The sequence below is a fragment of the Micromesistius poutassou genome (assembly GCF_964030765.1).
Source record: "Micromesistius poutassou genome assembly, chromosome: 3".
Classification (NCBI taxonomy): Eukaryota; Metazoa; Chordata; class Actinopteri; order Gadiformes; family Gadidae; genus Micromesistius; species Micromesistius poutassou.
The window spans coordinates 3,849,871-3,864,112 of record NC_140273.1 but is presented as its reverse complement, the minus strand read 5'-3'; the positions used below and the strand labels follow the sequence as shown (position 1 = coordinate 3,864,112).

Genomic DNA, 14,242 nt, shown 5'->3' with positions numbered 1-14,242 from the left:
ACACAGACTGAGCCCGCAAAAGTTGATGGGTGGCACTACAGGTGTGCTAATCAGTGAAATCACCTGTAGTATGTCCTGATGGTATGCATACTGTGTGCAACAGAACATACTTTTTTAGGGTAACTGCAGTATGTACTACAAGTATAAAGAAAAAGTATGCAATCTGGAACACAGCCTAATTTGTGGACAGCCAGGAACGGCTACACACGTGTATCGATGCTCCACACGCACAGACCGACACCACAGACACACACACACAGACGCACAAGGACACAAGCCAACCTACCGGGCTCTGCAGGATCTGTGTGACGCGTTTCTTCTGCTCCAGGACGTTGAAGTCCTGCCGCAGGTCGGGGGACATATTGCGGGCCCTGATGTACTCGGGGTCGTTGACGTCCACGCGGTCGAAGTAGCGCTCCTTGGGGGGGGCCCCGCTGGGCGGGGGAGGGGTGGTCACCACCCCCTGATGGCCGTCTGTGCTCATGCCTGCGCCGCGTCCGTCGCTCGACCGATTATCCGCTCGCACTCACGCTTGGCACTCTCTCTCTCTCTCTCCGATTCTCACCTGTGGCGGGAGGAGAAAGAAGAAGACGAGCAGGGGTGAGGATGGGTGGAGGAGGTTGGGTGCGAGGTTGAAGGAAGCACAGTGTTTGAACTGTGTTCAAACTAATGGCGCCATGAGGGCGCGGCGTAACATGAGCTCATCTGGCTCCAGTGCAAGGCCACAGGGTAGGCCTTAACAAACGGATAGATGTAGCAATCATCCATCCCTCGTAACAGGCAGCACTCTGGTCACACCGATGGAAGTGACGGGAATGAGAGCCGCATTCAGTGGGCAATGCGATAACCGGGTAAACAGGCCTTAAAAACACTGTAAACAGGCCTGGGCTGTCCTGAGAGCAACACACACACACACCCACACACACACGCACACACACACGTCCAACACCCACACAAGTATGCGTGTGCAAACACACACAAAGATCAGTCAGAAAGATAAACACAGATAAACGATACACACTCACACACAGTAACCAGAAACCACTTTTGAAAACAAGGACAAAACAAAGTGTTTTTTTCTTTTTTTACAGAAACAGCCCTTTAGCCGTGTTTGACCAAGCAGGTCACGGCTGGGTGGGACGGAGCTAGCTCGCTGTGTTCGTTCATCACCCCGGTCGCTTGGCATGACCACAAAGGCTTTGGTGAAACTGCTGCAACAGCTCCAGTAGGTTTCCGTGGTAACCGTACCAACAGACTGTACATAAACACTGCCCCGCGCCAACGGACCAATAGGGGAACGGAGCATAAACAAAGTGGCTGGACAGGAAACTGTATCGCTAAACAATATTGTACCAATAAAAACGTGGATAAACGATTGGAAAGGAAATGACAAAACCATAAGAAAAAAGGGGAAAGGAGAAAGAGAGATCCAGATAAAGAGAGAAATGTAAACTGCATAAAACATCAAATCCCAGAGTTCATTGCGGCATCTTAATGGGATAGAAAAGGGGGTTTGGCTTTAAACACCTGGCAGGTTACAAGTGCTTTCAGAGCGGGAAAGAGCAAGAGTGGGCGAGACCGAGAGGGGGATGGGGTTTTCACCATCAATGATTTAGTCTGCCTTATGTGTGACAAATCCTCTGCTTGTGTTTTATTTCTAATCCGATCCTGAATTTTCCTTTTGGTGTTTCACAGTGAGCGAACTGTGTAAGTGCGGGAGGGGACACTAAGCTGTTATTATGGATCAAAAAACACACACACACACACACACACACACACACACACACACACACACACACACACACACACACACACACACACACACACACACACACACACACACACACACACACACACACACACACACACACACACACACACATTTTACCTTTCATTGAGGACAGTGCTATTTGAGGACAGTGCTGATTGAATTAATATGGCGAGAATAAGCAAATAAACAAACAATGACGCAAATGTGAGGTAACATGACCGACTAACAAATTCCAAAGCCAGAGGATGTTTTGTTCACAACATGACATAACCTTCAGAGCATGACTAAGCTTCAGTTTCAATATCATGTGTACGATTTATTTTCTATTTTAGTTGTTTACTTATTTGACTCAATGTGCCCTACTGGAGGCCCTGGTGTAAGCTTTTACACTTTACATTTATAAAGACTTTTAATGAGTATGTTGTTCCATCTCATCTTATTACACATCGGTGAAAGAAGTTGGTCATATTCAGACCAGACTAGACAAGGGTATGCGTCCCAGCAGGCCAAGGACGGCTGATTAATCAGCTTTCTCTTTGAATTTGGGCGAGGGTGTGGCTTATGAGAGAGTAGTGGTAAAACTCCCAAAGTGCAACGATGAACTTCAGGTTCGGCAATCAGACGAATCTTTTCGACACTTCAAGATTTGTTGTCCAAAAAGGGTTAGCAAAGACACTGTTAGCAAAGAGAGCATTAGACAGCAAGCTAATGAAGGGGTAGGGGGGAGGAAGCAAGCCTTGTGATTAGAGTCAACTTACAGTCTACTTAACGTAAAATGTGTAAGAGGGGCAAAGGAGTTGCCAATGCAGTGTATGACTCAAAGGAGGACAGGCTCTGACTACCAGTATAGCTTCATAGCAGTATTGAGTAGGGCCTAGTGGATGGCATATCTGTCGCAGAAGACCAAGGTATCCCTTTCTTTTGTTTGTGTGTAAACATGAACAAAAGTCTGTATACCGGCCAGTAATATTATGACGAAAGGGTACTATGGTTGACACAACATGATTGCATACTACCATAACAAAAACATTCGCTAACATTCGCTGTCCAAGCCATGGCACAAACGAAAACAAAAACATTGAGCTAAACATAGTGATGGGGGACCACCCCCTGCCCACACGAGGAGAGAGTGGGGGTTTGCAATGAATCACAGATTGCTATGCGGCCCTCAGGCCTACAGCAGCAGACATGACAGCTGCGGCCCCCTCCAATGTAAAGCCTCAGGCCCCTGGAGCCCTAGGTCCCTCACAAACAAGTCTCCAACACGCGTACACACACACACACACACACACATTTGAAAATTGATTCTGCTTTTTTTATTTTAACGCCATTTTTAAGTATAAATATCTCACAATCTCACAACAAATGTCACGCCAAAAAAATAAAAATACCTGTTAAATCTCTCATTGCTTCGGACGGGCGCTAAATTGCTGCGGCCGTCACCCCCCCCTCCCTTCCCCCCCCAACAATCCCGTCCGCCCGCAATTCAACACAACAATCTCGTCCGCCCGCAATCCAACTCCCCCACCACACATTGCTACCTGGTCTGTGGGAAACACTGTTGCTGTTGCATCCTCAATTGTGGCATGACGATACGTCTGAGCCACACACATACACACTCACACCCAATCCAGTCTTTAACCATCCCGGCTGCAGCCATCACTTTTCCCCAAGCCTTTTTGCGGCAGGCATCAACCATACCCCCTCTCTGGCCTGCCACCACAAACCAATACATTACAAACCACTGAGGAGGAGGAGGAGGAGGACCCCCCCCCCCCCCCACATTAAACCAGTCAACTCCAGAGAGACGACATCCGATAGCAGTGTGTTGCAGCCCTCCTGAGTTCATTACTCGTGTGAGTGTCTCGCATCCGAAACTCTCGCCTCTCGAAATAACACGAGACAAACTCATTGACGGAGAATAAATTAAAAGGGATCCACGCACATAGCGATTCAGAAATATGTGTGTGTACTGTCCGCCCTCCCTCTGTCTGGTACAGCGATGACAGACTGCTGCGGGCACCGGGTCTGTTGTCGCTAGACTGAGCCGTCTGCCGGCCCCGGAAAGATCGACTGGGAGGCAGCCCGGGGCGAGGTGACCGTGACCTTTCACTCTCACAACCTCTTTTAATCAACAGCCTCTTCCTCTCTCAGTCCCTCCCTCCCTCTCTGCCAGCCGCCCTGTCTTGGCTAGAGATGCAGACATGAGAGGGACCTTTATGCACAGGCAGGCCATTTCATTTGATGTTGTTTAAAGGGCAAGCCATGGTCTGGTGGGCACGTCTTTGTTTGGTCTGATTGGCAGTCTGTCACGGGCGTCCCCTCACCTAACGTTCCAGTTTAAACACTGATCAAAACCTGGTTCCTCAAACATCTTTGATCGAGGACTGTATCAAACGGCTTTCATCCTCAATCGGTGTCGAGAGAACCAGAAAGGCACTAAGAAAGACAAGCGAGCAAATGTGAAGCATGGCTACTATTAAAAGTAGATTAAACTGAAACACAAATAAATAACTGAAAAATAGAAACGATCGTGGATGTTTGTGTGCCGTCTGTGTGGATGACAAAGCGTCTCAAAGCCTTGCTGCGGTGAAACCATGCCAGAACGATTCCATGCTACAGGCGCTGCAACAATAGTAAACTATATCCTCACCACCATTGATGCTAGTCCTTCCAACGGGCATGTTGTTGTTGTTTCAAAGCGTAATCCTCACCTCCGCCTCCACTCTAATGGCAGGTAATAAGGCCAAACGGTTACCCAGAATGCCCCAGGACAGGAGTGACATCTACCTGACTCAGAGCCACAGATCCGGATAGCCATTCAATTAACTGCACACACACACACACACCTCATCGTGCAAGGAGCGAAGATCAGACAGCCAGACAGTGACTCTTGCACTCCCAACTCCTTCCTGTCATCTTCCAGTTTCTTAATTACACAAACGCGCACACACTGTAATCTCACACACACAATTTCAATGTATGTACACACACACACCCTTGAAACTACGGCTGCCACGCCTAAAAATAGACCTGCAGCTTTTTGGGTCACCTTCGAACGCCCCACTGCAACAATACCAGGAAAGAATGGTATTATGGTAGCTAATAATACCCCCACACACACACACACACACACGTGTACATGCAGGCGAGCACACACCCATTCACACTGCAGCTGGCACGCCCGTTAAAATACAACAACAAACCGCCGACACCATACAGGGAGACGGGGCCGTATGGGTCTGGGATCTGCCCGGTGACACACACACAAGGGGTTAGGTGTTTCCTGGGACCCAGGCCCGCTCTGGACGGCTCTGTAAGATGGCAGTGAAACAGGAGAGAGTGTGTAAGCCCAACGCTCAGCGGCTTACAGGCCCTCCAGAGGATTTACTTTGGGGGGCGGGGGGGAACTCTTCTGAGCCTGACAACATTGCAGCAGCCCCAGTGTGTACGCTATCTCCTCCCAGCCAAAGGGCAATCGCCGCCAGGTTAGTAGTGGCCGTTGTTTTCCAGGAGTCCCGCTCAAACCAAAGTAGGTTTCGCTTTGAGTGCAAACAGGCGGCGACATTGGAGGGAACGAAAAGGCGGCTCTTATTTTCGGTTTGGAGACCCCTGCGGCGTATGGGGGCGCGCGCGGGCCACCACGCTAGGGTGCCGAGGAGAGGGGAGACACCCTGAGGAGACCTTTCTCTCAGGGGCAGAGGGTGTGGGTTCAGGTTGAATGGAGTTGTGTGTGTGTAGGGGTGTGTGTGTGTAGTTGTGGCAGTGGTACACCTTCTGCCCCACGGTGTCCTACTGTTACCGGCCCTAATAACCAGGGCTAATCTTCTTGCCTGTAGCTTAGGCGAGGGCTTAATGTGGTCCTACCGGCAATCATGTCCGGCACCTCAGTATAATAACATGGGATCTGTCTCTGTGTGTGTGTGTGTGTGTGTGTGTGTGTGTGTGTGTGTGTGTGTGTGTGTGTGTGTGTGTGTGTGTGTGTGTGTGTGTGTGTGTGTAAGCTTCAAGTGTGTGTGTGTGCCAAGGCCAAATCGTTTGTGTGAGTCAAAGCATGCAAACGTGGAATTCCCCCCTCAAAGTCTTTGCAAGAGATAATAACCTTGCATTCACATGCAGTTGCCTCAGTTACACAGAGCACACACACACACACACACACACACACACACACACACACACACACACACACACACACACACACACACACACACACACACACACACACACACACACACACACACACACACACACACACACACACACACACACCAGCAAAACATTAACAACTTCAACCCAATTGATAACACTTATAAACATACGTCCATAAGGAAGTGGAACTACCCAATCAGCTGTGCCAACAACCCAAGGAAAGGAAAGGAAAAATATGCAAACACCTCTTCAAAACGAGATTGAAAAGCAGGCGAGCGCTTCAACCCACCTGGGACCTCCTCCAGGGTCAGTGGAAGAGACCGAACGCGAAGTGGTAGTCGCCCTCAACAGAGTCAAAACACATGTCTCCCTTTCTCCCTCTCCTTCCTCCCTACCGCCGTCTCCTTCTCTCTCTCTCTCCTTCCGACACGCCGCACACACAAATCCCGGGACAGCCTTCCCCGCGTGGAGCCGGCGACAGAGAGGTGGGGCGGACGAATCAAACGCAGAGCAGCGCGGCGAGGATGATCCAGGCGACACAGCAGAAACAGGTTTGTCCGCTTGTGTCCACCGTCCCTCGCTTTCCCGCTCTCTCTCTCTCTCTCTCTCCCTCTCTCGCTCTCCGCCACGCCCCCCCCCCTCAAGAGATCTCAACAGCTGTGAGTGTGTGTATGTGTGTGTATGTGTGTGTGGCGTGCCTGCGCCTGCGTGTTTATGCGTGAGTGCATGTATGTGCGTGAGTGCGCTCCAAGGCAAATGTGGGCTGTGTGCGTTTGTGTGGAAAAGAGGCTAAAGGGATCACGTGACTCTGCTTTAATCCCCGCCCGCCCACTGGCAAACGGGTACATACACACACACATTAAAACAGACCAATCAGGGCACACCAGCTGCCCCTCCTCCTCCCTCTTACGCTCTGTGTTCTCACTCGCTCTCCCTCTCTCTATGCCTGCCTCTGTGTGTGTGTGTGTGTTGCTTCTCTTCTATGTCATTTGGATTTTCTTTTCCCCATAACAACTCTTCAGTCCAGGCTCCACACACACACACACACACACACACACACACACACACACACACACACACACACACACACACACACACACACACACACACACACACACACACACACACACACACACACACTACGTTGTAGTGTTTCCTGCTGACACAAACATCACACAGCCCGTGCCAACAGGTTGAGCAAGCTTTGGATGACGGTGTGATTAGTCTCGTTCCCTGCAGTAATGCTCCTCCACGATTCCCGAGAAAAACATGTTGTTGTTTAATGACGGTGTAATATGGAGGGAGGGAGAGAGAGAGAAAGACATAGTCAGAGACAGAGACAGAGACAAAGAGAGAGAGAGGATATGGGAAAGGGAAGAGCAGTATTATAGTTGCAATAGTCTTGGCAATATCAATCGTAGTAACAATATAACAACTTCAATCTGTTGAAGGATAGAACAGGAAACAGACATTCTGCTTGTGTTCTTGCAGGGTTAAGTGCAGAGCTCCCGGGAATATAAAGACCAATAGATCATACTTCATAGCCTAATAAGCTAGAGTATCAGGAAGTGATCCGGTAAAACTCAACTGAAATTGCAATTCCAATTCGAGAGGAGTCCGATTTCAGATCTTACACAATGCAGGAAATTAGAGTGTGCGCGTGGGTGTGTGTGTGTGTGTGTGCTTATTTGCCTAGCTTCACTGATAGGACCATTGGCCCACTGGCAGTTCTCAGTCCCAGTGATTATGGGGAACATCTCTACAGCTTGTCAACCCAAACTCAAAGAGCAAGGCTATGGTCTAACCATTTGACAAATCAAGGGGTTACCGTAAACAATTAGTTTTGCATTCCCGCAGGGCCACATTATTGCCATTGCAGCAAACACACACAAGTATAAACCAGCACGAGAGCAGATAAATGCACACCGCAGACAGAGCCAATGCTGCCGAACATCTGAGAAGGGCCGCCTGCAGAAAGCAGCAGTCCTCCAAAACGAATCACAAAGGGCTTGCATTGTCCGGGGGTGGGGGGGGAACTCCTTAATCTGCATGGCTCCTTCACACAGATCAGAATTATCTACGTACCCATCGTCTTTCAGAGGGCCCGGCGGAGCACCGGGTCTGAAGCATTTGCACCGGCGACACACTGCTCCCCCTTTCTCTGTCTTCAATGCTCCTCCGCAGTGAAAAGAATAAATCCCCAGATGAGAGTAAACTAGCGGTGCAGTCTAGGCTGCTGCTGCGTCACTCAGCGCTTGGCTCAGCCCATCGCCTCGCCTAGCTCCACTGGCAGTAAGATCCCTGACTCATGGTGCACAGTGACAGGCATCGATGTGGCCGGCTGCCCCACTGAGGGGCGATGAGCAGCAGCATGTACGTATATATAAAGGTGTTATTCTGTCCAGGTTCTGTCGGCCAACAGGAGTGCTTGTTAGTTAGACATTAGGTGACAGGGGCGGAGTTTGAACTCGTTTGAGAACAGGGAACGGATATTCCAAAGTATGGAAAAAACGAAAAGATGGCCTCGCAAATGATGAAACGCCTCGGTTGATACCGAGCCTAGGGTTATAGCTGGCTGCGTGGAGGACACCGCTGTGGGAGGACACGGACCACCATCTCAGCCTCCTCGCAGTCCTCGACCAGAGAACCGGGCACGGGGAACTCTGGGAACACTGTCCCCATCAGCAGGGACCCGGAGCAATGCACAGAGTTCCGGCCGGGCACCGCCAACGCCCGCACCGCAGAACGAGATCAGCCTCTGGAGTCTGGCCCGCCCGCATTGACCCACTGACCGGCTGAGCTCCTGGCCTCCACCTGCCCCCACGGGCTGCTCTCTGAGCCGGTCCTTCCCAGAACACTGCTCAGAGGACTCAGAGCTCCTGCCTGCAGGGGCCGTTGACAGGACTGTTGTGAGTGTGTGTGAAATAAACGTAGAAGACTGCTCCTTGGGGTTTTACAATCGCCCTGAACCATGAGAGTGATTTTGAGGGACATGGAAATATATGCAGAAGTAATACGATGTACATTATGTCGATGTACATTAAGATCGATTTTGTTATGATCGATTTTGTTATGAATTTTTTGTTATGATTTTGGAGAATTGAAATATGCCCTGTTTGTGACTCTGGAGTCATTTAAAACGTGCGGTGCATAGTCATTTCAATGTTTTACGTATAGTCATTTGTATACATATGAACTGACTTAACAGACATCTGGAATGAAGGCAGGTATGGATGTTTAAATATGAGGCCAGCTATCCTTGGTGCAGTGCTGTGAGGGTGCGACCATCGCAGCCCTGCAGCAGAGAGAGGTCCCAAGATGCGCTTGGACATGTTAGGATGTTACTAATGTTATTGTCCTTCTTCACAAAGTTCTTCTTAGAATACCATGCGCCGAAGGGATGTAGACACCGTGGTGGCAGTACTGCGTGGTTCAGGATTTGAAGGGTTAGCTTTGTGCTTGGCTTTGTTTACGTCGACGGTTATGTACTTGGAAAGGAAAACGGTTCAATGTCATCATTTCCCTTTAAAGACTGCAATTACAAGTCGCCCTGGAGCTCGACAAAGATTAACACTGAGACGAACAGCATCAGCATTAGCTACACTCCCCAGCCTATCCCACCCGGTTCCCCCCGGAAAGCCTTTCCTAGCCAAATGTCAAAAGGTGGGAGTGCCTTGACTCACACCCTTCAGGAATGCCACAAAGCCCTTGACCTCCCTATTAGGACCCTCGATCATCTCTCCCCAAGAATAACAGCATGGCCGCCGGCTACGCATCTTAGAGGGACGGGGCTGTGAGGTTGGAGGAGGGGGGGGGAGATCCCGGTGGTGCTTTAAGAAAACAAAACAAGCACCGTGTTAACGGCTGTGAGGCCACCCCGACGGTGTGGGTTTTTCTTCCTTTTTTTTTTGCACAATATTTTGACTTCCACCACTTCAAACGGCCGCTACACCGCGAGGCAACGGAGGTCCGGCCCGTCCCTGGAGAGCCGTCCGGAGCAATCCCGGTGGCGCCTAAATCAACCCCGCGTCTCGGTTTCCTGATGTACCGCGGTGTGGGAATCTGCACAGGATTTAACCATCTGACCTTCGAGGGAAGGATTTAGGACGGGCCCAGGAGCCCCGCTGATTGGAATGGAGGATTTATAGGAAGTTCAGTCGGGATCGCAGCGCCGTGCAACAAGTGCTACAGAGGAAGATACAGCAGCTGTTACCGGAGCCGTATTAAAAAAGATAACTGGGAAGAAGAACTGAATGTGGAAAACAGACAAAGCTGCGTTGAAAACGTTGATTCTTCAACGGATAACGGACGAGGAGAAATAACAAACTATCTCATATAAATGTGCTGGCTCAACCACAACGGAAAGAGCAACATACTGCAACATATTTCCCTGCCTTATCAATGCTCACAAGGCAATAACCTTAGACATGTGTCAGACCCTATGCCAAGATAATGCTTTTTATTCTGCCTGTCTGAAAGCTCTATATTGTGCATACAAAGTTCACTCACACACACACACACACACCTAGCCCCATATAAGCTGTCACTCTTCTGTCTCGGTGGCTCTTAACGGCCTGTGGTTTTATGTTTGAAGGAGAGCGGTCCTCAGTCGCTGCTAATCCCTGTTTGAAGGGCAGAAGAACAGCTAATGTTTAACACACTGGGACGCGTCGAGGTTCACTTCACGGAGACATGTGAACAATGTTGTCACTGTCTCGGGAGCGCTGTTACCCAACTGAGAAAACACGCAAGAATTCAAAACACACACACACACACACTCACACACATTTTATGTGTCTTGCACACAGACTGCAAATACGTTTACGACCACGGTTTGAGATACGTTTGAAATGTCGGAATGACTCAACAGAAAACACAATGTAAACACTGGGATCAGGGTACACGTCTTATACATACAGTGTCACACACACACACACACACACACACACACACACACACACACACACACACACACACACACACACACACACACACACACACACACACACACACACACACACACACACACAAAATAGAAGAAACCGTTTTTACTTCTGAGAATGGAGACAAAGCCATGGGGATAAATAAAGGAGAGGAAGTATTTTTGCCAACTCCACCCAACGTGCGAAGGCCCTTAAAATGAGTTCAATATGGTGCTTGGACCAGCTGGTCTGACAGGGCCCTTGCGAACGCTTCTTTGAGCCCAATCGTCTGTACACAAACAATCATCGGGGTGCATTTAACAAGACGTCATGCCTTGCGTCATATGTCGTATGTTCCACATCTCAGCAGCCAAGATGGATTCCTGGCCTCTGTATCTTCCTTTTTACAACAAGGCTTAGAGGCAAAGCTTGTGAGAGAGTATGTTTAAATCCCGGAGCAAGTGGTTTTAGTAAGTCAGGAAGCCTGTGAGGCCTCATGGTCTTAATGTACCTGTAGTTAAACAGAACTCTGTATAACGTCCTGGCTTAGGCAGACCTACCCTGCGGATAGCTCCCTTATCTTGGGATTCCTCATGTGCACTAGGGCAAAGCTGTCTGGAGCCCCCCCCCCACCCCCACCCCCACCCCCAGAACAAAGAATCCAGATTCATAATCTATGGATCGTTGTATCTTTAGTACAGATCCTTATCAGAGCATTCCACACGCGTATCAGGTCAACAGGCACTCACGCAGACGGATAGACACACGCATGAAAATGGATACACATGCCGCCTGCCGTTTCCACACTACACGGAAGCCCTGCCATTCCTTTAAAAAGGGCTCTTTCCAGGATTCAAGTTCAGGGGAAGCCACATAGAATCTACCCAAGTATCCCTTTGGATAGTTTTGACAACTAGAAACGGTGGCGATGACGAAGGTTTCAAGTGAAAAGGGAAGTGAACGGAAAGCGCCAGACTGAAAATAATTTATGCTAATTTGAACAAGAGTTCAAAGTTCATCCATAAATCGACCTCTCAGATTCTAGTCTAGATTCTCAGCACAGATTGCCAGTGTTCCTCCCGCATTAAAGCTTCCTTTCACTGGATGTGTGTAGATGTGTGTGTGCGTGTGTGTGTGTGCGTGTGCCTGCGTGTGTGTATGGTCACGAGCACCACAGAAAAATAAGGGCACCCAAACGCTGTGCTTAATCAAGGAACATAACAGGTCAACGACCATGACTGCACCAAACTCAGGCTCATGCGAGCTCTGTCGTATTCCAACCTGGTTAAGACACATCACATGAACACACAGCCGATATAGATAAGACACATCTTGGGGCAATCTTTTGTCGGGCAATTCTTTTGAATGACATAAATGATGGATCATCTGACGCAAGACAATCTGATGCAAACAATGATCATGGCATAAACTGTTAAAGACATATTTCCTTAAAGACAAATTCTTGTATGAAATGAGTTTGGCAATAAAGCCACTGTGATTGTCGTATCAATCAAGAGCATTTAGCATAATTATACACCCTCTAAGAAACCTCACACAAATAAGCAGAACAGCAGTGTGTGGGCACATTAAACACACTACTACATTCACAGAAACACATACGCAGACCCACTGCAGGTCAGTAACGACTCTGTAATTATGGTTAATGACAGAGCCTGTGACTCGGTGTTTAACAAGTCCCTCTTGCCTCCCCCCCAAGTAAACATAAATAATCTCTTGCTCATGGGCCCACTTGGCTAACTGCTACCGTATGGGCTCAACCAAACACACCGTTTCAACAGTGCACGGAAGCTAGTGTAGCTGTGTAGCTGACCAGTATGGATCAAATCATTGAAATGACACTGATTCATAGGAAGAAGTCACAAGTGATCCCAAGGGCTTCTTGGGAAAGACGAAGACGTCACAGAACTTGATAGCCCGTCTGCAGATCTTGTCTTGAGTGATGGTCAGAAAATGAGAGAAAATCCAGTAGCATTACCATTTAGGTTTAAATTCATTCATGAGATAGCAAGAATTTAGTGCTTTGGTTGTTGAACTGTGACAGAGACTTCCTGGGATTCGGTGCCCTGGTTCAAAGCTAATCTTTAATTTTACAAGGCAAATACTCTCGGCGCCAATCTGTGGAAGTGCATGGTTTGCATGTTGGAGTGTACAGGCAAATATCTGTGGTGTGGTTATAATGGATATTGCAGATTGATCAAGTTATCGTAGTTATTTTTAGAAAAGAATGACGACTGTTTTATGATAACGTGTGTGTGGATTTTAATAGAGCATCACTGGATTGATTCATCAACTTGAACAAATAGATTTACAGTGGTTGCATTTCAGTGGTTCGATAATCAGTTTAGGGACACAATCTTCATCAACCAACCGAGCTACACTAACTCAATTAATGCGCCCATTGACCAACATCCACCACATGCCTTGAGTTTAGTCCTCTCCCAGTTTACGTTACACACAGCAAGACGTATTTCATGGAAAACCTAAAACCACATGGGACGTTGAGAAGGACTTTATTAAAACACTTGAAGTCCCCGTAAAACAAAGCATTATTTAGGCTCATAGCCTCCTCCGAGCGAGGGGCTCAAATCAAACCACGGGCTTTAGGAAACGTGGTGACTTATCTTTGTCTTAAAAAGGCCCGTCAGCAACAGTTTTAAGTGTCATGAACTCTGTGCTGCCATCCTCCATTATCTCATGCTTAAAAACCCTGCGCTGGGGGAAGGAGAGTGGGAGTTCACTTAGGGGAGTATATTTTGTAGAGATATGTGGAAATACGCACAGCTTGAGAAAACACAGAGACCCAGGAGCATCATGATGCGTTCCAGCCCCAAACAAGCTCTTTTTCATGCCGATACAGAATTTGAAATTAGATGATCATACTCTCTACATTGAAGAAAATTGGCCAATGTTGTCTTGTGGGGAGGGGGCTAAGCCAGACTCAAAGAGGTCCACTGTGTGACTCGGTCACATGCAGCTGCACATGCATGTGTCTGCTGCCACACACACACACACACACACACACACACACACACACACACACACACACACACACACACACACACACACACACACACACACACACACACACACACACACACACACACCTCATGAAGGTATCCATGGTAACTCAAACCAACAAATCCGAAACAGACCAGGCTCAGTGTGACCCCCACCCCAGGGTGAGAGAGACACAAGAGACATAGGAAGATAAACAGAGAGACAGCAAACAAGTGAGAGATACAAGAGAGAGAGAAAAACAGGGATAGTTAGCAGTAAAAAAAGGAGAGATGAAAATCAAGAGACAGAGAGAGAGACAGAGAGAGAGAGAGAGAGAGAGAGAGAGAGAGAGAGAGAGAGAGAGAGAGAGAGAGAGAGAGAG

General features: G+C 48.5%; 1 protein-coding gene across 6 annotated transcripts in view; it reads right to left on the bottom strand.

The window, feature by feature from the left end:
- add3a (adducin 3 (gamma) a) overlaps positions 1 to 14,242 on the bottom strand; it is an 84,550-nt gene that overhangs the window by 31,269 nt on the left and 39,039 nt on the right. For 2 of the 6 annotated variants that reach the window (XM_084466189.1, XM_084466193.1), the window contains exons 1-2: positions 6,210 to 6,663; positions 287 to 565 (exon numbers count right to left, since the gene is read on the bottom strand). In XM_084466189.1, the coding sequence (XP_084322315.1) occupies positions 287 to 484 (198 nt within the window). In that variant the 5' untranslated portion in view covers positions 485 to 565; positions 6,210 to 6,663. Of the gene's footprint in view, positions 1 to 286; positions 566 to 6,209; positions 6,664 to 14,242 lie in introns of those variants that run through there. The other 4 variants (XM_084466192.1, XM_084466194.1, XM_084466191.1 and 1 more) reach the window with 2 other exon arrangements.